We start from the raw sequence: 22,703 nt of genomic DNA, 5'->3' as shown, positions 1-22,703 counted from the left end.
TCAGTCTATTTTGTGTTTCGGGAATGAGTTCAAAAACTATTCTACAACTTTGAAATGGAGAAGTCAAGTTCTGAGCATTACCGTAACAACTTGTTTTGAATCTTTCTGATTTATGACTGACAGGGGAGACCGAGGTGTGTGGATATTGCACTACAATCCAACATACAGTCACTTTTTTAATCCTAAATATGTAACTATTTGTGTATTAAGACGTAAAATACTCTGAAAAATATGTGCCTGGGATGATTTTTTCAAACACAAAAGAACACCCCAGGTCATAAGGGAAAACATAACTAATAGATTTCACCATGAAACTTCCCCAGTTACCTACTGACATTAAGACATACTGTATATCTTTTGTATTACAAGTTTTATTTGAAATTGTATGTTTATATTTGCAAATTACGCATCTTGTTTTATATACGCTAATTTGAATAAATAGAAATCTGAACAAGTTCAAAGGTCTTGTTTCATTTTGGTGACATATTATAGTCAAAGGTTTTCACAGAAGGAAATATTGGAAATCTCTTTTTAGTTTGTTTCACTCCAAATATCCGAATATAGAAAAGCCACAAAAAAATCAATTTTCGCTACGTTTTTGGGTACAAAATGTAACATTATTCAGGCTATGAGTGATATCTGATCAAACCCCTTTTGGAAAAACTTTCAGAATATAGATCGGAAAGTGGAAAGTTTGGTGTGTGTAAGTGCTACTGAAGTGGAGGTTTCTGGCTCAGAGTATGAGAAAAACACATTTTTAAAAAACAGCCTTTAAAGACATGGATCATTCCATTCCATACATCACAGTTTAAAAGGACACACAAATATTTACATGGAACTTCCCCAGTGGTTTACTTACATTAAGATATATATTTTTGTATTGCAAGTTCTAAGAAATGTTATGTTTAAATATGCAAATGCAGCATTATCTAATGCTCCCTCTTGGTGAATTTAGTCGAGTCAGCTTTATTGTCAATGACTTCACATATGCTAGACATGCAGAGGAATCGTTTCTCACCATCCCACGGTGAAAAAGGAAAACGCACAACAGATTAGACAAGACTTTACTGCCACAAGAGGAAAAAAACGTGCTCAACAGATCATTTTTCCTAACACTAAAACAATAAACAGCAACAATATCACAAGACAAGATCACAAGACAAAAACACAAGAATGGCAGTTTGTATGTGCTGTGGTAGAGCAGACAGATGTGCAAAATGCAACAGCAGCAACTTCAGAGTCCAAAGTTTTTGTGCAAAAAGATGCTATACACAAAAAGAATCAGTAACTTCCATATAGAGGGTTTTTCTTGGAGGATGGCAGAGAGAGGGCGTAGACAAAGTGTAGGAAGATAAACATCTAAATGTGTCTTGTGGATGTTTTTTTTTTCTGAAAGAAGACTACGCCGCAAAACCTCAAAATTGAAAAATGATGGTTTTGCCTGTAGTTTCTCCCGTTAATTGAATAAAACATTTTTAAAATGACAGTTCATCCTCAACATGTCCACCGGAGACTTGATGTTTCCACATCACGATTGGCTCTGAAACTAATTGTGATGTAACAAACCCTGCTGGGAGCCTCCTTACATGAGTTAACTGAGATTTACAGTGAACACAGAAAACTTTCAGCAGATTCTGTTAATGTGAAAACAGCCTCCACCCAAGAAAAGTAACACTGTGGTACAGTAGCATCTGAAGCTGCTTGTGTAAATTTGGATCGGGATTGTATTATATTTGGGATATTTGACCATAAATACTGTATGAGACTAAACAAACCCAGGTTGCTGGGTTCACCTTGACTCAGGGGCCAGTGTAAAAGGTTTTTCCATAAAATGTGTGTGTGGGATCCAATGTCCGATCATTTCATGGTGTAACTGTCCGCTCCGCTGGCCGCTGGCTGTGCTACATATTTGCCATGTCTATTTGCTGACACGCGTAATCTAGATTTCTGTCCCTCCCACCCACACTTGTAATAGAAGTCAAAAATGTACCAACATTTACACACACCCACACACACACACACAATAGACATGGAGACACACAAGTAACACTGCATGATAATATATCCTTTTTTTGTTGATTTGTTACAACTAATAGCCTACTAATGTTATAATTGATACAGTTTTCAGCCAGCGTGGGATTTTTACAATTTCTAGTTCTTTAAAGAGTCACTTGTCAGAATTGTGAAATGACATTTTTAAAAGATAGAATTCTGACTATTTTTTCTACGAATTCTGACTTTATTTTCACAACTCAAATTGATTTTTCACGCTGGCCCTAATCTTCTTCCCTACTATATGTGTTTTCGCTTTTCTGATATGAAACACAACATTTATTGAAACATTTACCCTAAAGAATTTGTTTGGTGTTTTTTTCTCTTTGAGTGACAAGGGGTGAGACAAAGGGCAGGGCCTTAGGGACTCGGTGTCAGATGATGTAAAAACAGTAGAGATCCAGCTACCATGGATGTGTCTGCGTTTGAGTGAGTGTGTGTGTGTGTGTGTGTGTGTATGTGTGTGTGTGTGTGTGTGTGTGTGTCCTGAGGAATGGGTGAGTTGGGTACAGGTCAAAGGTTATCTGTCACCGGGACAAGAACAATTGCCGCTCTGTTCGGTTTTTATTTGATCTCAGTTTGACTTGCTTTCTATTGGTCTGTCTTGTTGACTGTCTATCTGCCCTCATGTCCAACTGGCTGGAGTGAGATGGCAGGGGTCGGGAAGGGGGGGGGGGGGGGAGTGTGTATGGCAGCGGGAAGTATGTGTGGGCGTGCTCTTGGCAACTGTAAAAAAATAAGTGCGAGCACATTTCCATAGAGCTGAAAATATAATGCTGCATCAGACCCAACTGTCAGCTTTCTCTTGACATTGAGAGGAGAGACAGGAGAGGGAAGAGTAACACACACACACACACACACACACACACACACACACACACACACACACTTTGTCTGCTATGCGGTGACCTACTGCAGACAATTATGTCTCCCTCGCTCTGCCACAATCAGATTACCGCTAGAGGACAAGGCCTCTGGACCTGCTGCTGTGAGGGAACTCAACACACACAAACACAAATTTGCTCACACACACACACACACACATTCCATCATACACACATACACAAACACGTCGTGCCAATGAGTTATGGTAACAGATTTCCTTTTTTCAAAGAAACAAATGAAATATTTTGAAGAAAACACAACTAATAAACAATTAAATAATGCATGAATATGAAAAGAGCAGAAATTTTAAAACACATGTATCCTCGTTCTTTATGCAGCACTTCTTTTTAGATAAGACTTTTATTTTGCACCTTAATACCACCTTATATAAAAAGGCATAACAAATCATCCTGGTGTCACAGAAATCCGTGAAATGATCAAAAACACAGCATTACGTGGAGGTGGCACGGAGTGTGTGGTCACCACGGAAAACAATGCCAATGTAAAGTCAGTGAGAAGATGACGTAGCATTAGGAGCGACTACGGTAGCGAGTAGTATGAAAAACTGAAAATCCGCATAGGGAGTTTGGCGGGGGGGTGGATGGGTCAAACACGGGACTTTCACCGGGGACACTGAAGATTGTGTCGCTTTCTTCTTTTCAGATACCCACCCGTCTCGTTCTTTCCACGTGTCACAGAACGTAAGCCCACCCACGGCCTTTTCCTTAATTTAAGGGGCCGTGTTTATGTCTTCCCTGGGCCCGTCGCAGATTTTTTGGCGATTCCGTGAAACTGCCACAGATTTTAAGTTGAGGGGCCGTGTTTATTTCACGAAATTCTGAAAGATCAGGTGGATAAAATATATGCAAGTTCGATAGTATAAAGATTACGTGGCATGTTTTAATGTTTGTATTTTTGAAATGGTCACTGTGTCAGATTAGCGATCATAGAATCACGTTTTGGCTGTGACAGTTTCACAGTCAGTTCCCAGGGACCTACTCCACCCGACAAAGAATGTTTAGGCTTGTAACCATGGTTTACCAAATGAAACTATTCAGTCCCTCCGAGATTTTGCAATGTTGCCGCGACTTTCGACAATTTGACCAATACCCAAAGATTCCCGTGACCAATCCCATCAGCTCCAAGTGCGACACTTTGCATCAGTATGTGACTCTGAGAGCCAATGACCGAGCGGGAATGAGAACGGGTTGACACCACACGTAAGTCGGCAAATTTATTTCAATCACGAGACACTTTGTTGCAGATTTGCAAAGATTTATTGTTCGAATGCATGATATGACATCTACAGTCTGGAGATTAGACTCCATCATTATGAATGGTATATATATATATATATGTATATACATATACATATATATTTAGGGGGTTAGAAAGCCAGAAGTTGATCCCCCCGGGGGAGTCTAGACACTGATGGTGAACCCAAAGACCGAACCGAGGAGCCGACGGCAGCCCAGCGGGGGGGGGGAACCGGGAGCCAAGCATGACGAAGACCGGAGGAGCAAGGGGAGGAGAAGGCATCTTAGCCTGAAATGGCAGCTGGGCAGCAGAGAGAGACAGGTTTAAACAGGGATCTCATGCTGTGATTGGCTTGTGAATTTCAAGGCCGCTTCTAAATGATTAAAATAAAAGTCAACGCCTATACCAGCTGTTTTAGAAGAGAGAGAAATGTGATTAGTTAGGAAGTCTCCTGCAAGAATTGATGCTGAGCTCCATGTCCTTGTTTCTGCCAGAGCCTCTGGTTTCTGCTATGAAGATGAAACGTGTGTGATTTGAACATCTTACGTTTACCAACACAACGTACAGCGAAAGACCGTGAAAACATTTTAGACGTCCTACCTGAGTACATTTTAACATCTATGCTGTAACGCTGAAGTTTCAATCCTACCGGCTCTCTGCGCTGCTGCTTGACTGACACACACACACACACACAAACACACATGTTGGATGCTAAAAAACCGGAGATGAGACGTACAGGATGCTACGCTCGTTATTGTCAGTGCAATGATAAGTTAAAGGTCAATAAGTACTTTATCAAACCGTATGAATGTGTCCCAGGCCAGGATAGGAAACTAACTAACAATGTAAAGATCAACAAGCCACTGACACATACAGTATGTTCAAATTTGATTAATTCAATAAATGTTAAGCCATTTTCGTATTATACCTACATTTGCAGCATCCTGAGAAGTTTTGGTAACGTTACTAGAAAAACTCAGCGTAGGTTTTACTCTCCTCAAATCAAGTTTCCTTTTCATTTTTAAAGCTCCATTGTGTTCATGTTGAATTGATTCTTAGGCAAAACCCCTTTGTTTTTTCACAAATATGTGATCATGTATGGGTAATTACTTCCACAAACTACAAGTGTTCTTGTATGCGTAGAATCTGCCATTCAGAATCATTCAGAATACATACGAGCCACTCACTCGTATGTATTCTAGCATGTGGCACCTCCATTTTTAAAATGTGTTAGCCAAAGAGGGACATACCTCCATGTTTCACACTTTTACAAAAATCCAGCTACATTGTTGCAGCTGAAGCATCACGCCTATTCTCTGGGACATGTTATGGAGTCGCCAAGGAAGTTAAACAGATAATTAAAATGACAACGCGACAGGAAAAGCAACAAGACCAAAGTTAATATTGGGGTGGCTTTTCCCAGATGGAAAGAGCAAGGATTTTAAAAGGGGCCTGCTTTCTTCTCTAAAGGTAATTCTTCCTATTTGTGTAAATGTGTCTTATAGATGCTTGGCTAACGTGGCACGGTTGTACATAACGCTAGAATGACTTCTAGGATACTTCTCCTCGCGTCAATGAGGAAAAAGGATTGTCTACCTTACCTTACCTCTACAGAAACGTAATCATGTGTCGTGAATTTCCTGGCAGACAACTCACGTCACGTGCAGATGTAACACCAGCTACAGCTAACAGCTGAGTGTAAAGGATGGAGATACTAAGAGCTAAATTTGGTTCCATTGACATTGTTCATACTGCTCAGAGAAATATTTTAAAAACACAAAAACTCTGTTGCTTCTCTCCCATGCTGTAAACATTGCCTTACACTAGTAATCTTGTACTACACAGAACAACAATAGCACTGATACTTTCTAACATTAGCTTGCATATGTTTGATAACCTGATAGCTGATGTTAGCAAGGAAATAGTACCAAAATAATGTGAAACTAATATTCCACTGGAAGGAATTCTCACAGACGCTAATTTTTGGCCACAATAGGAGTTAAAACGCACTCGGAATGGGAGGGGGTGGAAAGTAAAAGTCAGTTGGTTGTCATATACAATTTCACTGCTAGATGGGAGAAATTCTTCCACAATGCAGAAGAAGAACTATTCGAAAAAAAACATTGCAACTTTTATTTCATTTTTTTTACACGGTTTCCAAACAATATGGCAGCGACTTCCTGGAGGGACTGATTATTCATCGTTATTTGGCGGTGACAGTTGTCTTTTTCCTTCCCAGACAGTTTAGTGTGCATAGCATTGGTTTGGTACAATGCTCCTGACATGTGAGTTACAGTCATATTGTCACAGGTTTACTGAAATAAAAAATAAACACGATTTCTCTTTTGCTTTCCCATATTCCTATTTGTGCATGGTGTGATGGTGTGGGCCACCATCTCGGAACTAAAGAGTCAAAACTAGTCAGGAAGTTGCGACTCTCCCAGATGCTTGGTATGATTTTCTTCCACTGTGACTCTATAAGCAGGATAAAACAAGCAACAGTCATGCCCCAACACTCATTTTCATTCCTGTGTGGCCGTGCCATGATTGTTTCATTGTGCTGTCTGATTTGTGCCTAAGTGACGTAAACAGGCCTACAATAAAAAGGCCTTACAATCACCACATGTGAGTAGCCAAATATAAAAGGGATACTTTGCTGATTTAAATCCAGCTCAATGCCGCGGAAGGAAAACCAAATCATCTTAACACACTGCCCACACTGCCATGACACAGAGCAGGATTTAAATCAACAAAATATCTCTTTAATGACAATCAATCATCGACAAAAGTAGCTACCGAAAGTGGACAAACCACCGCTTTTCAACATCCAAAGTCCAGAGTAGGTAAATGAGGGATAATATTGTTCTGAGAATGATGTCTTTATTATATTGTGAATATTTTCACATCTTACTTTGTGAATTAAGGATTTTTTTTTACCCAACTAGAGTTGGTGATAGTTGGAACAGAGGTAAGACTACATAATATGGTCTTGGTGGGTTTGATTGTGTTAGTGTGCAGTTTGAAGGTAGTGTGTTTTATGATGTGGTAATTACCGAGGTAATCAATCTTGTCCTGGTTCTGGTTTGGTTGTATTTTTCTTGTTCATGTGTAAAAATATTACTTTCTTGACATTTGGTGAGTATATTTTGTTTAAGAGAGCTAAGCAAACTTGCCACGTGCCCGCAATGCACCTTGGTACATAGAGGCACGGCTGCCACGACTCCATGAGCATTATAGCTCGCTTACTCAGTCAATGTAGCCCGCAATAGGGTATTCATGTCTTCAGTGGACTACATATACCATCAGTACTGATTGGACATGTACAAGTAAATCTTTTATGTCTTCAAGAGAGAATATATCCTCACCAGAAAAATGACATCATTGTTGTTTTGGTAACATCTATGAGAATAGTTTGACATTTTATGAAAGACACTTTTTCTCTTCCTTGATTGCAGTTACATCACTCCCATGTGTGTCCAGCATGTATAAGTCTAGCCTGCAGCCTGTTAGCTTAGCATAATGACTAAAAACAAGGGGGGAAAAGATAGCATACTAGGATTAAAAAACAATATACAATGAGCAAATAAGTAAATTTTAGAGGCCCTATTTTAACAATCTAAGCGCACGGCGTGAAGTGCATGGTGTAGGTGCATTTAGGGCGTGTCCAAATCCACTTTGGCTAGTTTGACGGCGGAAAAAAGGGCCTGTTCATCCGGCACATGGTTCAAAAGGGTTGTACTTATTATATTCATTAATTCATGTGTGTGTTCTGGGCGTAACATGCAATAAACCAATCCGTGTCATCTCCCATTCCCTTTAAAAGCCAGGCAAGTTTTTACCTTTGTGGATTGCTATTATGATGGCGATTTGCACCGTAATACTTTTATTTGTAATCTTTTGCATGTGTGTGTGCTGCTTCGCTGCCCTGTGTGTGTGTGTGTGTGTGCAGCGCGCTGAGCATGAACCTAGGCGCATTTTACTAATTTGCTGTTTAAAATAACAATGTAATGCCGCATTATTGAATTTAGACCACATTTTCGTTGTCCAATGGCACGATCACTTCCCACTGTATAAAAATAGCAATACGCCAAGAATGCACCTGAACACACCTCCCTGTAAGACCAGCACACCCATGGGCGCAAAGATGGGCGCAGGTGCATTTGCTATTTAAACGTCATGGGCACAGGACGGTCTTAAAATAGCACAGCTAAAAGTAAGTCAGGAAAGTAAGACGGCTTACAGTTTTTCCAACGTTATTAGGAGTAAAAATGTTGTCTTATATTTATGCCAAGTGTCTGGCAGTTGAAAGAAAAAAGAAAGAGAGAAGAAATCTACAAGGTGCCATTGAGACTGGTCTGAGCACAGGACAGCAAGTCAGAGAGATGTTGGAGAGACGATGTGTAAAGGAAGGAGGGAGGACAAGTACACGAAGGAGAAGCCAGCGGAGAAAAGCAAAACATTAAGAGAAGAAATGAAGTCAGATGAAGGGGGAAAAGGGGAAGGAGGGAGTGATCTGGAGGATGAGGGGAGATGATGTTGATGTTTGCTTGTTATTCCAAGTCTAATTTTCCCCCCGGAGCTCATTAGAGTCTGGAGAGAAACGAACCAAAAAACCTTCAAAAACCAACAGAGTGGAGAAAGAGAGAGGGATGAGCATCCAAAGAAAATAAAACCGAAACAAATGGAAAAGGGGGAATGAAAGAATACGTTTAAAAGGACCGGGAGAAGAGACAGAGGGACAAAACTCAGAACCCTAAACAATTGGATTTAGAAAGAGACTGATAAAGAGATGCAGTGTGGAAGTGATAGAGCACAGTTCCACGGAGACGTGTAGAAACGGATGAATGAAAAGGAGACTGTAACAAGGAATACACATCAACACACATTGGGCTGTGTGTGTGTGTGTGTGTGTGTGTGTGTGTGTGGTGTGTGTGTGTGTGTGTGTGTGTGTGTGTGTGCTTGCTTTCAGAAGTCATGCCAGCTTCAACCAAATAAACTGCCAGGCCAGGCTTAAAGTAGGTTTAAGAAAAATAAAAGTACCATTTAAATTTTATTGATTTCATCAGAGCAAATAAATAAGAAAACAGTAGATAAATTGATTTGATCGATTGATTGATATTATTAATAATAATAATAATAATAATAAATAAATAAAAGTCCTTTTTAACTGTAGCTTTTTTTATATAACTAGACTCAGCTTTTTAGCCAGAACTTGATTTGAACCAAAACAAAAACAAGAAGCATGTTTTTAATCAGAAGAGCAGAACGGCAGCCTCAGATTTCCACACACAATCACTAGTAAGTTTCTCTTAGAATATTTTTTCTTTTATATAACACTGAAGTACGGAAATACAGATATTATAATCATCAACCAGATTCAGTTTTCAGTATTAGTATTATCATTATTATCATCATAATACCAGTAGAATAGAAATGGAGGCTTAGATTTCGACATATTTATATATCCATTTATATATACTGTGTAAATTTATATATATATATATATATATATATATATAATATATATATATGTATATATACATAAGCAATAAAGTTCGTGGTTGTAAGTTGGTTTCAGTGTCCAAAGTCCAACATTGAAGAAAAGCAAGGAAGGATCCGTGCCGGGAGGCAAACGAGTACAGCAGCAGATAAAGTACAGACATGAGGAATGAGAGGGAGATGGACTGTTGAGTAAAAGGAAGAGAAGAGAGAGAGAGAGAGAGAGAGAGAGAGAGAGAGATGAGTGAGGGGATAACAGACATAACAGTACGCAGAAAAAGGAAGAGATCAAATTAGTGGGTAAACAGCATGGTCGAAAAGAGAAGAGGATCTTGGAACGTGAGGGGTACAAAATGTGAAAAATCAGCAGCAGTGATGGAGGGAGAGATCCAGATGGGGGGGGGGTGAACAAAGGATGGTTGGACATGATGGAGGTTGATAAAAACACAGAAGGACCTCTGTGTGACTTGTATCAATACCCATCTTAGGTCCATTTTAGTCACTGGAGAGTCACGGTTAAGCCTATTTCTCCATGCGTTGGTGTCTAACTGACTAAAGTTCTAATGTCAACAAAACATCTTTTACAGTCCAGTATAGAGCGAGGACGCTCTAACCGGGGCAGTGGCCAACCAGACTGCTGTAGGGAAAATGTGCATTGTCAATTTGGTCCGCTAAAAGTGCTGACAGACTCAGATTGTTCTTTAATGAGTCTCAGTGACAACATTAAGGAAAGGATCCCTACACACATATACCTTTGTGTTAAGCTATAGTGTGTCGTTTCTGCCTTCTATTCTAAGTAATGACAACAACACTGTCGGCGCGTCCACATGATACAAGCCTTCCGTGATCGCGCAGTTGTGTGGCGCTGATAGTCTTAATTAGCTTTGTTGCAACTCATTTGGCAATGGTTTGAATGTAAATGAAGTTCATTAATATCAAAAAGGTACTCACTAAAGCTTTAAAGAGTAAATCCCTGTTTGTAACGGCCCTGAAAGCGCTATCGCTAAACTCACCAAACTCCATTTAAGTAATCAATAATTTTAGCGTTTATAGAGCCAGCATATTTTCAATTGGAAATGGGTGAATTAAGGGTTTATTTCAACCAAACCAGAGTGGGGATTGTTGGATCAGTGGAAAGACGAACCAAGACGGCTTTTGATAGTTTTAGTTTGTTTCTGTCCACTTTGAATGAAGTGTATTTTACAATGATAAAATTACTTTTTACTTTTTATAAAGAGTCTGGTGGCTTTGGCGGTATCAATTTCGGGGATGTTTTTATGTTAAGAAGACGATCTTACTCTTTAACAAAAAGGCCAGCCTCTGTAGGGATCCTTTCAATACTTTTGTCAGACAGTTGGAATAATAGTTTGAGCATTTTAGTGTCAAAAAAGGCACTTTTAGTGGACATAAATTGAAGGTGCGCAACTGCCTAATAATTTAAATCGGACCTTGTTTCATCCACTGAAAGCGGTGTTGCTTAATAATAGACCGATTTCAGAGATTGTTGCTACCCTCAGTCACGTACACATAAAAACCTCCAAAAATAGAGTACAGGTTGAAAAAAAAAAAAAATTACCCTTTAATACATTTCCATTACAGTGGAAACGTAAAAAAAAGATTTCTATGGAAAGACTTTTGGAAAGATTGTGCTAGCTTGTAGGGTATTCTTTTAAAATCTTCTAATTTGCTGAAGTCAGATAGAAACCCCGTCTCCTCCTGGCCCTTACATGTCTCCACTACTCTTTTGTTTTCCTCATTACATTTCCTACAGAAACTCAGTTGCTGCCTGGATTATGTGTAGGAAATTCTACAGTTATGTAACGCACATGGGTTCTGAGGTGAAGGATTATTTTTTTTTTTAATCCAATAATTCTTATAATAACTATAAAACACAGCTTTACGGGGAATGTAAATGTAGCAACTGATTTTGGGACCAAAGAGTTTTGTGTTTCCCCTATAAAAATTCTAGTTTGGCTTTGGACTGATCCAAAATCAGTGCAATGTATGTTGAGCATAAAAAAAGACTAGGAATATGTCCAGAAGAAACATTCTTTAAAGCTTGTGTTGATAGAGATTGATGCATGAATGAAGGAATGAATGAATGAATGTGGAGGAAGGGTGGTGGTGGTGGTGGTGGTGGTGGTGGTGGTGGTGGGGGACGGGGGGGACACTCGGGCATTAGAACACTCTGGGACATATAGATGATCAATTGCGTCTTTCAGCAGAGAATAAAAAAGGTTTTGGCTGTCCAAAGCTGCAGTCAAGCCACTGAATAAAACGGAGGGAGGAAGGAATGGTTGAAGGGATAGATGAAAGGAGGAAGGGAAGTGAAGAAGCTGGCCATACACTTTCATGTACTGGCTTCATTATTTCTTCTCTCATTTTTACCATTGTATAATCACTATGTGCCATGCCCTTGTATCTCTTTAACATCTCCCTCCTCCCTCTGCAGCGTCCCAAACAGAGTCTGTTGTCACAATCCCTTCTTCTTCTTCTTTACCACCATCTTATTCACGTCCCTTTTCTTTTACCCACGCCCCTCCTCCGTCTGCCTTTTCCCTCTCGTCATCATCTCACGTCCCATCTTCCACCAGCTCCTCCTCCTTTCGTTTCCACCCCCTGCTCCTCTTCTTCCTCTCCCTCTTCCTCTACATCGGGAACACCAGGAAGCCGGAGAAGGTGGAGTACTTCCATCCTCCCATGAGGTTTCCTCTCTCCAGTTTGAGGTAGGCCCGGTCACCCTTCTCCATCTCGATCAGAACGCCATTACTGGCCGCCTCACGCGTCACGTCCTGGTCACCGGCAAACGCTGAAATCACCGGCCAGCCGTTGTGCATCAGGCTCACCTGGATAAGGCGGAAGAGAAGCGACAGTTTACAGAGGGATCCCTATCATGGAAGTAGTGCACTATAAAGGGTGTTTGAATTCTCCGCAGTATATTTCATTTGTTATATAGTCCACTATAAAATACCCACAATGTACTGCTAATTTAAGTGTACATTCAATGTACCCCACAATTTAACGTGGCCGTGTTTTCCCAGAGGAGAAGAAGTAACAGAAACACCCGCAAAAGACTGAAAAGGAAAAATGAAGCGGACTTTGGTTTCTAATCAGTGAAATATAACATGCAACATCAATACAACCTGTTACTATTCTCTGGAGCACCCCATTTGTTTCAGGGACATCGGTAGAGCTATCTCCACCCCCCCTCCCCTTTCATATATTCAGCCGTGCTGTCAAAAATAAAGGCCAAAAATATCTTAATAAAATAAAATAGTTTTTTGTGGGAGCCTAGACAGCTCGGTTGGTAGAGCGGGCGCCCACATATAGAGGTTCACTCCTCGATGCAGCGGGTCCTGGTTCGACTCTGACCTGCGGCCCTTTGCTGTATGACATTCCCCCTTTCACTTCTTCATCTGTCCTGTCAATGTAGACCTACAAAAAATTATATTTTTGTTGCGATTTTTTTACACAATGCTGGACACAAACAACGGGCGCATCTGCTGACACAACGATATTTTCAATGGGTGTCCGAAATCTTGTTTGGTCGTTCCCTATATTATTCATTTATTTATTATTATTATACTATTTAATAAACACTATAAAGGGAACAGTGAGTGAGTGAATGGTTTCGAACACAGTCAGACACTCTCCCACACGTGTAGGGATATTTTTAGCTGGAAGAATTTAGAAATATGTGCAGCAACGCATGTGGTTATGATAATGCAACAGAGTGTGTTATTTGTGTGGAGCAGCTTTGTGCTGAAATACCTGAACCACGCCCTAAAAGTTTAATTCAAACACTGTGCAGTCAGCACGTTATTGATACATATATTGTGTGCACTTTTCCAAAAACCACTTGGAGAAGATTTACCAAGGAATTTGAAAGACACACACACACACACACGCACATAGACACGCAGGCACGCACGTGGACACACACACACACAATGTCTGACTCAACAATTGTTTCAATGGGGAAAACATCTTCTTCTTACAAAGAGACCAAGCTGTCAGTGACGCGTCCCTTCCCAGGCCAGCCAACATTCACACCAGACAATGTGTCTTTCATCACATTTTTTTGAGCAACAGCAGAAAAACAAGCGCCCCCTGTATTTGGTTCCTTCTGTATGCTTCACTACAAAATGGTTTTATGCTACTCCTGGCACCGATGCAGTACAAAAACAAACTGAAAAGAATTTTGGAGAAATGTCACTTCATGCCGGATCACACTTTGTAAAACCTGTAAGATTACTCGCCTTCTAGTGAGCAAACCCGCTGAACCATGATAAGAAAAAACAAGAAAAAACAACACAGCTCTGTGTGTTCCGCATTTCTAGAGATTGTTATACACTGACAGATTTAGCATAAGGAAGAGGAAAATAAGCACACCATTTGTGGGTCAGTTATGTCATCTTGCTTTGTAAACTGAGGCTCCTTTTCCCTTTTAAATGTGATAAATGGTATAAGAAAGGTAAAGAGTGCCAAAAAAGCACAAGCTATGTGTGATGAATCACTGATCTGACAAATATGTCTGAAAGAGAATACACTAAAGCAGCTAAGCATCTTCACAAGTGTCCCAAATCCTGTCAGACTGTACACATTATACAGACAATGACAATTGTAAAGACTATTTATAAAGGGTTGTTTGCGCGTGCTCTCTAGAACGACACATAGGCACACAGTGTTTTCTGATCTGACGTGCCTTTCAGCGGGAGGCTCAGTGGCTCAGGAGCAGACGTGTCAGACGTATTCAGATTCATTACTCAAGTAGAAGAAGATACTAGGGTTTAATACAACTTCTGTAGAAGTTGAAGTATCAACCCAAGCTTTTTACTCAAGTAAAAGTGTAAAAGTAATGGTTTCAAAACTACTTAAAGTATAAACGTAAAACTAATGTAAGGGGACATGCTTTTTTTTTTCAAATTAGACGGCATTTTTTGTAAACAATTAGCTCGTGGTACTTGGGTGTGCAGAGCTTGCAGTGCATTCAAAAGAAGTTGTTTTTGCATCCAACCATTTTGAAAAATTCTTCCAGGTATGGCCAGGGATGTAGAAGGGTTGGCTGGTCGTCCGTGGTTACCGACCTCCTCGCTGGTGCTTGGTTGGGACACTTTGCTCGAGTACTCTTGAGTCTCTGCCATGGACATCTTCGTACTAGGCTGCATACGTCCTTGCTTCCTTGCTGGAGTGTGACGTGATTTGTGTCAAGTGCAGGCAGGATGGATCGCACACAAACCGATAAGGTGTCAGAATGGTTTATGTTTATACTTCTCATCCAACCACATTCCAATTCGCTCTATCCGGATGGCGCGATTTATCACGATAGGTTTCTGTTATTTTTTGTGTTTTATTTAAATGATGACAAGCCAGAATGAAATAGGAGTAACGAGGCTATTTTTTAATGTTTGGAGTAGAAAGTACAGATAAGGAGTAGAAGTAAAAAGTCTGGTGTAAAATAATGACTCCAGTAAAGTACAGATACCCAAAATGTCTACTTAACAAAGTATTTGTACTTCGTTACTTGATGTGCTCAGGAGGTAGAGTGGCACGTCGCATGGGTGGCGGTTCCAAAACTCTGTCCACATGTGGGCAAGACACTGGGCCAGCAGTTTGCATGGTAGACTGCCGCTGTGGGCGTATTAGTGTGCATGGGTGATTGAGAGGCATATTTGTGAAGTGCTGTACAAATGCAGTCCATCCAAAGTCCAAATTCCTTCAGGTAAACTTCTATCACCACCATCTCTCCCCATCTCTTTTCAGGCAAACTTGCAACCCTCCTCCTCTCCTTCCAGCTCCGGGCATTGTCCAACCACGGCAACCTGAGTTCCTTTCTGGCAGTCAGGTCCTACGTTTGGTCTCCGGGTTCCCTCTCCACCATCACCAGTGTCTAGGCTCCATGGGGCGAATATGTCTGGCTTCTCTACCCCTTTCAAATATTTTTAACGATGGAGTCTAATCCCCAAAGACTGTACATTTCTTACTATGCACATCTACAATAAATCTTTGCATATCTACAAAGAAGTCTCTACTGATGATGTAGAGGAAGATATGATGATTTAATAACTGGAGTTGTAACTAGGGGTGATCCGAGTATCCGGCTGAAACGAGTATCCGGTACGGATAAAGCACTTTTGCCGAGTACAAGTATTATCCGAGTAATATGAGTCAATATCCGTGCTCGGATTGAATACAACTCCTCAACTGGCCGCGCTGCGTTCTGTGATAGTCACAGCGCCCCCCCCCCCCCCCCCCGCCTACAAACCCGCTCGGATCAATCACACACACACACAGAACATGGAGAAATGCGCTCCCTCTCTCTCTCTCTCTCTCTCTCTCTCTCTTTCTCTCTCTCTCGCGTGCGCGCTCCCGCTCCGTCAGGCAGGCAGTCATTTCGGTCTGCGGGTCTGTTCCGTTAACGTTTAGGGTTTCTTCAGCTTCAGGTTTGTTTTTAACTTTGGTTTATAGTACTTACATACTTAGTAACCAGTAGATTTCTGGGCTCGTGGGGTTTCAGACGTGCTGCTCGGTTTAAATGCAACTCCCGATGTGTCTCTGCCATCGGAGATTTTTTTTTTTTTACTGTCAGCTGCCCCCCGCCCCCTCTATCTCTGTGTCTCTCTCTTATTCATACACACACACACATATACCTGGTGTGGAAATAAAAAAAATAAAGAAGAACCAAAAAAAAAAAATCACACTGATAATAAAAAAGTTAAAAAGTTAAAAAAAGAAAGTTATATTGAGTATGAAAACTCTTGTTCATTACATTTTACTTCATAATTGCAACCGCATGTGTTGTATTCATTGTTGCAAAACGTTCTGTAGTTTGTTTGTTACCATGACAACACCATTGATTTGAAGCTTGATGCTGTCATGTAAATAGTTTTCAAATCAGCAATAAATATAACAATTTTTGATCAACTCATCAATTGCATGCTTAAATAACATACCGGTTAAAGCCCCGCACATTTCAAGAGAACCCGACCCACTTCCGGGTTAAATCTGACCACTTCCGGTTTAGGCCCCGCCCAGTCCGAGTACGGATCCGGATCCGGATAATTCATGTGGTAAACAGATACAGATACCGATACAGATACAGATAATGCTGTACTCGCTCATCCCTAGTTGTAACTAACGATTATTGTCAGAGTCAATTAATTTGTCCGTTATTTTCTTGATTAATCATTTAGTTGTTTGGTCTATTAAATGTTGATCCGTGTTTCCCAAAGCCCGAGACGACGCCCTCAAATGTCTTTGTTTTGTCCGCAACAGTAAGAAATTCCGTTTACTGTCACAAAGGAGTGAATAAACTAGAAAATGATCACGTCACATCAGAAATTTCTATGACTCAAACCAATTAATCAACTCAAAAGTGGTAGAAGCCTTCTATGTTTGTTTGTTTTAGTTATTATTATTATTATTTGTTGTCTCAAAATCCCGTGACCTGGAATGAGCTAGAAACATGAAACTTGGGGGAATAACTGAAAATGGTGTGCATGTGCTTCTATAGAAATATGAACCCAATCAGCCACATGGTGGCGCTGTAATTAGGGCTTCAAAATGCAAACTTTGAAAGGCCAACTCCCTCACACTGTGAGTCCGCCTGACTCGAAATTTCTCACACAGGTGCTTAATGTGCTCCACAAGAACACCATGTCCATATCTCAATTACTTCTCAAGTTATTGACCACTGGAGTTTGAAAGGGGCGTGGCTCTGGACATAAATGAACACAAATCAGCAACCGTAAGGCCAATCATCACAAAACTCACACGGTATGTTCAGATAGGTGCCCCAGATATACCCAGACAGTTTTATATACTTAAGCCACTAGGGGGCGCTACAAGCGCAAGATAGGTGAGTGGCATTACACACATTTTACTGTAAATCACATATTCATTGTCCAATCATCACAAATCACTCAGGATATGTCCTCATAAATACCTGAACCACACCCTAAAAGTTTAATTCAAACACACTGCAGGTGACATAGCACAAATCAGGCTATAAATGAGTGAATAAGTGTTTGTCCAATCAACACAAAACGTCCAGGAAATGTCCATGTAATGACCTCACACATACACTGCAAGTCTCATTCAAATTGACCACTAGGGTGAGATTTAAATTGCACAATAACTGGATGTTGAATGACACAAATCAAGATTGGAGCTTAGAATCGGATGCTTGCACCTTTCTTAGCAATTGTTTTTGTGTTGGTCATCTGCTTTTCTCAAATTGCCGTGAGCTGGACTGAGCTACATATCACACTGACTTAAAATTAAATGTTTCTGACAAATCAGTTGTAGGCATTTTAAATAAAGTGCAGTTTGTCCAATTGTTACAAAGCTTGCAGGATATGTTTTATAACAACGTTGGACTACATGTGTGAAATTACTTTGAAGTCACTATTGAGAAAATTCAATTCAATTCAATTCAATTCAATTTTATTTATAGTATCAATTCATAACAAGAGTTATCTCTAGACACTTTACAGATAGAGGAGGTCTAGACCACACTCCAGAATTTAGGACCCAACAGTTCTAGTAGTTTCCTCCAGAGCAAGCAACAGTGCGACAGGGGCGAGGAAAAACTTCCTTTTAGGCAGAAACCTGGGACAGACCCAGGCTCTTGGTAGGCGGTGTCTGACGGGCCGGTTGGGATTAGAATGAAGAGTGCCAATAACAAAAAAAAAGGTTTTAACCTGTGAATTGACGCTTGCAAGATGTATTTGAATATTAAAATAGTTGGCAATTAAGTTAACAACTGACAACCTATCGATTAATCAATTAATCTTTGCAACTCTAGTGACAACCCTCAACCCTGTCCCTTAAAAAATGACGTTCCCATACTGTTCAATTGCACTGAATTTTAAATTAATGTACGTTTTGAGGGAAACTTGCTATCCCAGATTATCCCAGTTTGTTTCAACACGTCCTCGTACCAGCAGCATCAAACAAAACGTGTGGTTATCGTTTTGAATTGAAACACAACTACTTGGTTAGATTTAGGACAATGTCATGGCTAGGGTTCAAATAAGTAAGTTTGGTACGTCATTTAAAATTAGTCAATGTTGACTTTTGGTTTTACACGGGAAATAAACAGCGGCCTTATGGGTTAGACTGTAGTCCTGTGTTTGTTTGATTCCCTCGTCAACCTTAACCCTTCCTACGCAGACTCTGATTACAGATGTATTAATGATATGTCAAAAGCAAACGTATTACGGGATAAAATGGGTTTTCCTCAAAACGTAATTGAAAGGTAACACCAGAAAATCAGAACCCATTACACCGGTCCTTAAATCTCCACAATCTGTGGGTCATAGGATAGCTTTTCAAATGTTGTTGTTGATCTATAAGGCAATTGACCAAATCAAATGCTAGTATTCTTTATGTTTACAATGTGTTTCTATGTCTCTGTAATTGCCTTGTGTATGAATTGTGCAATACAAATAACCTGCCTCGCCTTTAACCTGTTTAAATCCTCCTCTTTTTGCTTGATTTTCACCTATTTCCCTTTCCCGAAGGGAACAGCCCATAACAGAAGAACTGCAAGGCCAAGCTACATGATTGATGCTTCATTTGAAACCTAAATTCTTCTAGTTTCTGAAAATGTGTATGATTAGCACGTGATTAAAACACAACATACACTACAGCAGTTCAAATGGTTCAAAATACTGTAGGTAATTTGGTCCAGTCTAAAAACAACAAAAATGCCACACTGTGCAGAACAACAACACATACCTTCTACAGCTTGTCAACAATACCTCTATAAAGTTCCAGAACTCTAGTCCTAACCTAAAGGGTGCTAGGGTGATTGCAGTATTTGGTATTACTGGTGTCCCAAAACCTCTCCAAAACATCTCCTAGCGACCAAATTTTGCTAAATGCTTTTACTCACTTCTATGCTATTAGAAAGACATACTAAAGACTTAAAATAACTTACAAAACCTTTTTACTCAAACACTGTTGAACATATTTTGCCTGCTGGCTCTGGGAGGCGGGACTTAAGGCTGTTGCAAATTGATTTGGACTGGCTCCCATTGGATGTTTCTATCGTGCTATATACAGTTGAAAAGGGAATGTGATTGGCTACAATTGCCATGATTGACATGTTGATAGCCACAGCATATTGACGCTCCACAGTGGGAGCGCTTGCTGAACGTCGGGGGCTGTCCCGGGGTGAAAACTAAACAGAAAAAGGTGGGGATAGTTTCATTTTGTAGGCAGCAACCAGACGTAATTTGAACATACGCAACACGGTGCAGGGCATGGAGAAATATATGTGGCTTGTTCGAGATGAGCCAGATCTGCACTGAATCAATCACCGGCGATCGCTGCCCAATGCATGCTGGTTAGATCTGTGTCTGACTTGACCCCGACTTGTTCTGACGTCATGCACACAGTAATCTCACGAGATCAAGGCAGCCGCTGGTTTGTTTCAGACCGGCTGCAAGACTCAGGCAGACTCAGGGTATGCTGGGAAACGTCTGTCTCTCGGCTCTAACAGCTGATTCAGAATCAATTCAACATGATGACGTGTTATATAAACTTTTTATTGTTTTTTGAATCGGAGGGATTTGAATTGCTATCTCAATTAAAATGCTTATTCTGTGCAAACCACATGAAATCAGAGAGACTAAATCTGTTCAGATTACAGATTATCTACAGCCTGTTGTTTATTTCCATCAGCAACAGATTGCATGTAGAGCATTTTGAGAGCTACTCTGTCATAATTAAAACAACTGGAGACTTGTACAAGCTGATACATGTGTCTGATAACATTTTATTAAATCGGAATCAGCCCTAACAGGATGTGAGTGTTGCTGTGACTTCCTGTTCTGCCTGGAGGCTGCTGGAAACAGCTGGACACTGTCCGACTTGACAGGGGATCTTTGTCACCGCCTCCGGCTGCTGCAGCCTGCTCTTGTCCACTTTAAAGGCGCAGTTTATCTCGAACGTACCTAACATTTCAGATGGAACGTAATCGGCAAAATAAGTTAGCAGACAGTTAGCAGACAATTAGCATGGACTCTATAGGACAATAATCATAACCTGGATTAATAATTTTGAAAAACCCTCTTGATTTGTGAAGATGTACGGAATAGGGAAATATAAACAAGCCAGGAGTGGACGGCCTAGCCTACAGGTAGGCAAGCATCATAATTTTGTCCTTTTTTTCCCTTCTTTTTTTCAATAGCAGGAGCACTAAGATTATAAATACTGCTTTGGTGCTAATGATTTCAGTAAAATACACTAAATGATTGAATTCCAGAGCATTTCACCAATCACACGATTTACAGTATGTCCATTGACAAAGGTTTTCAACTTTTGCGTCTAAATGCTTGTTATGTAACATGTCAGAACTCAAGGAAGTTACGTAACATCGACCAGGGTGGATGTTAACGTGCAATGTAAACAATGCAATGTAGTTGTATGGGGACATTATTTTTAGGAGACAGGGCTGTAACACTACGGTTTGGTTAGGTGTTGTCAAGGAAACAACGGGGGTTGGGTAAAAATGACTACTGTACTTCGTTGAAGTCGTCATGGTTACAATAATTTACTCATGGTTACATTTAGGAAAGGAGACCCCAGACTTGCTAAACTGTATCAGATTGCATGAATGGATGGATGGATTGCATTAGATAGAATAGATGTTTATAATGTTGTGTCCACTACCTGGAATCTTTCTACTGTTTCTGCTGTAAACATTGGCTTGTGGGACATCCACTACAAAGATGCATCCATTGGAGCTAGATAACAAAAGGGAGAGGGGGGGGGGGAGACATGCAGGAAATCGTCATAGATCTGACTGGTACCCCGGACCTCTGTGTCGAGGCATAAACGTCTATGTATATGTGGGCCTTCTCTACAAACTGAGCCAACCCGGCCACACCGACATCCATCTTAAAGATGTTACTCAGAGATCTCCCTCACAACAAAGCTTTTAAAATATGCCTGTGCAGTAGTTATTATTGCCATTTTATAAAAGACAACAAAAAGCTAACTGTGATTTAAAGCAGTTTAGAGCAGCAATGCTTTCAGACTTCACCCAGTGTATGTGAGCAATGCATTTGTTTCCTTCCATTATTTATACAGCGTGCAGGGTTTTCAAGTTCCATCATCCCACAGTGCCGCTGAGTTCAGGCACAACTCTTAATACATCAAAATATTTCCGTTCTCCCTTGAAGTAAGTAATAGTAAAACTGTTGCTAAGTGATGGAACACAGTCATAAACATCCCATAATTATACACTTATCCACCTCATTCTACCTGATGTTCAGGAGAGGGAGAGTATGTGTGTGTGTGTGTGTGTGTGTGTGTGTGTGTGTGTGTTGTGTGCGTGTGTGTGTGTGTGTCTGTGCAAGAGATGGAGAACCTGTCAGAGTCAAGAGCTCTCTTGGTCAGCACTCCTCTTAATAGCAAACTGAACATAGCAACTTAGACTGAATGTGTGTGTGTGTGTGTGTGTGTGTGGTGTGTGTGTGTGTGTGTGTGTGTGTGTGTGTGTGTGGTGTGTGTGTGTTGCTCTGAACAGCCAGCCTTTGAATTTGATGAAAACACTCAGACTGTACTTAAACAATTTTTTTTATTTATCAGGGTGGACAGCACAGGTCATGGCAAAAATAAATGTAGTTACTTAAAGGGACAGTTCAAAACCCAAAAACAAAAATACATTTTGTTCCTTTTCCCCATAGTGGTATTTATCAATCTAACTGGCTTTGGTGTGAGTTAAACAAAACCATCTAGATTGATACGTAGCCCTACAGGAGGGACCGTATTTATTTTAGATTTTGGGGTCAACTGTTCCTTTACGTAAGAGACAAATTCTATAAAGGCTGTTTTGCTGTATTTTATATATTATTATTTACCTATTCTCGCATTGCCAGACCTGCCTTCCAAAGGGCTGCGGAGGAGGGTCTGGCTAGTCCACACAGCATGGATGGAACAAAAACATGCTCTGGTTTATTTCTTAAGCGTTAAGCGCTACGGTGCCGCTGCTAAGTAGC

At 40.4% G+C, this 22,703-nt stretch overlaps 1 protein-coding gene across 1 annotated transcript in view; it reads right to left on the bottom strand.

Annotated features, from left to right (window-relative positions):
• Positions 1–11,285: 11,285 nt before the first annotated feature.
• The window catches only part of cbln1 (cerebellin 1 precursor), a 31,796-nt gene continuing 20,378 nt past the window's right edge, over positions 11,286–22,703 (bottom strand). The window contains exon 3 of the mRNA XM_032524171.1: positions 11,286–12,539. Coding sequence (XP_032380062.1) covers positions 12,342–12,539 — 198 coding nt within the window. The 3' untranslated portion in view covers positions 11,286–12,341. The remainder of the gene's footprint in view (positions 12,540–22,703) is intronic.

Source organism: Etheostoma spectabile, chromosome 8 (assembly GCF_008692095.1).
Source record: "Etheostoma spectabile isolate EspeVRDwgs_2016 chromosome 8, UIUC_Espe_1.0, whole genome shotgun sequence".
Classification (NCBI taxonomy): domain Eukaryota; kingdom Metazoa; phylum Chordata; class Actinopteri; order Perciformes; family Percidae; genus Etheostoma; species Etheostoma spectabile.
The sequence above is the reverse complement of the archived record's forward strand: the minus strand, read 5'-3'. Positions and strand labels throughout refer to the sequence as shown.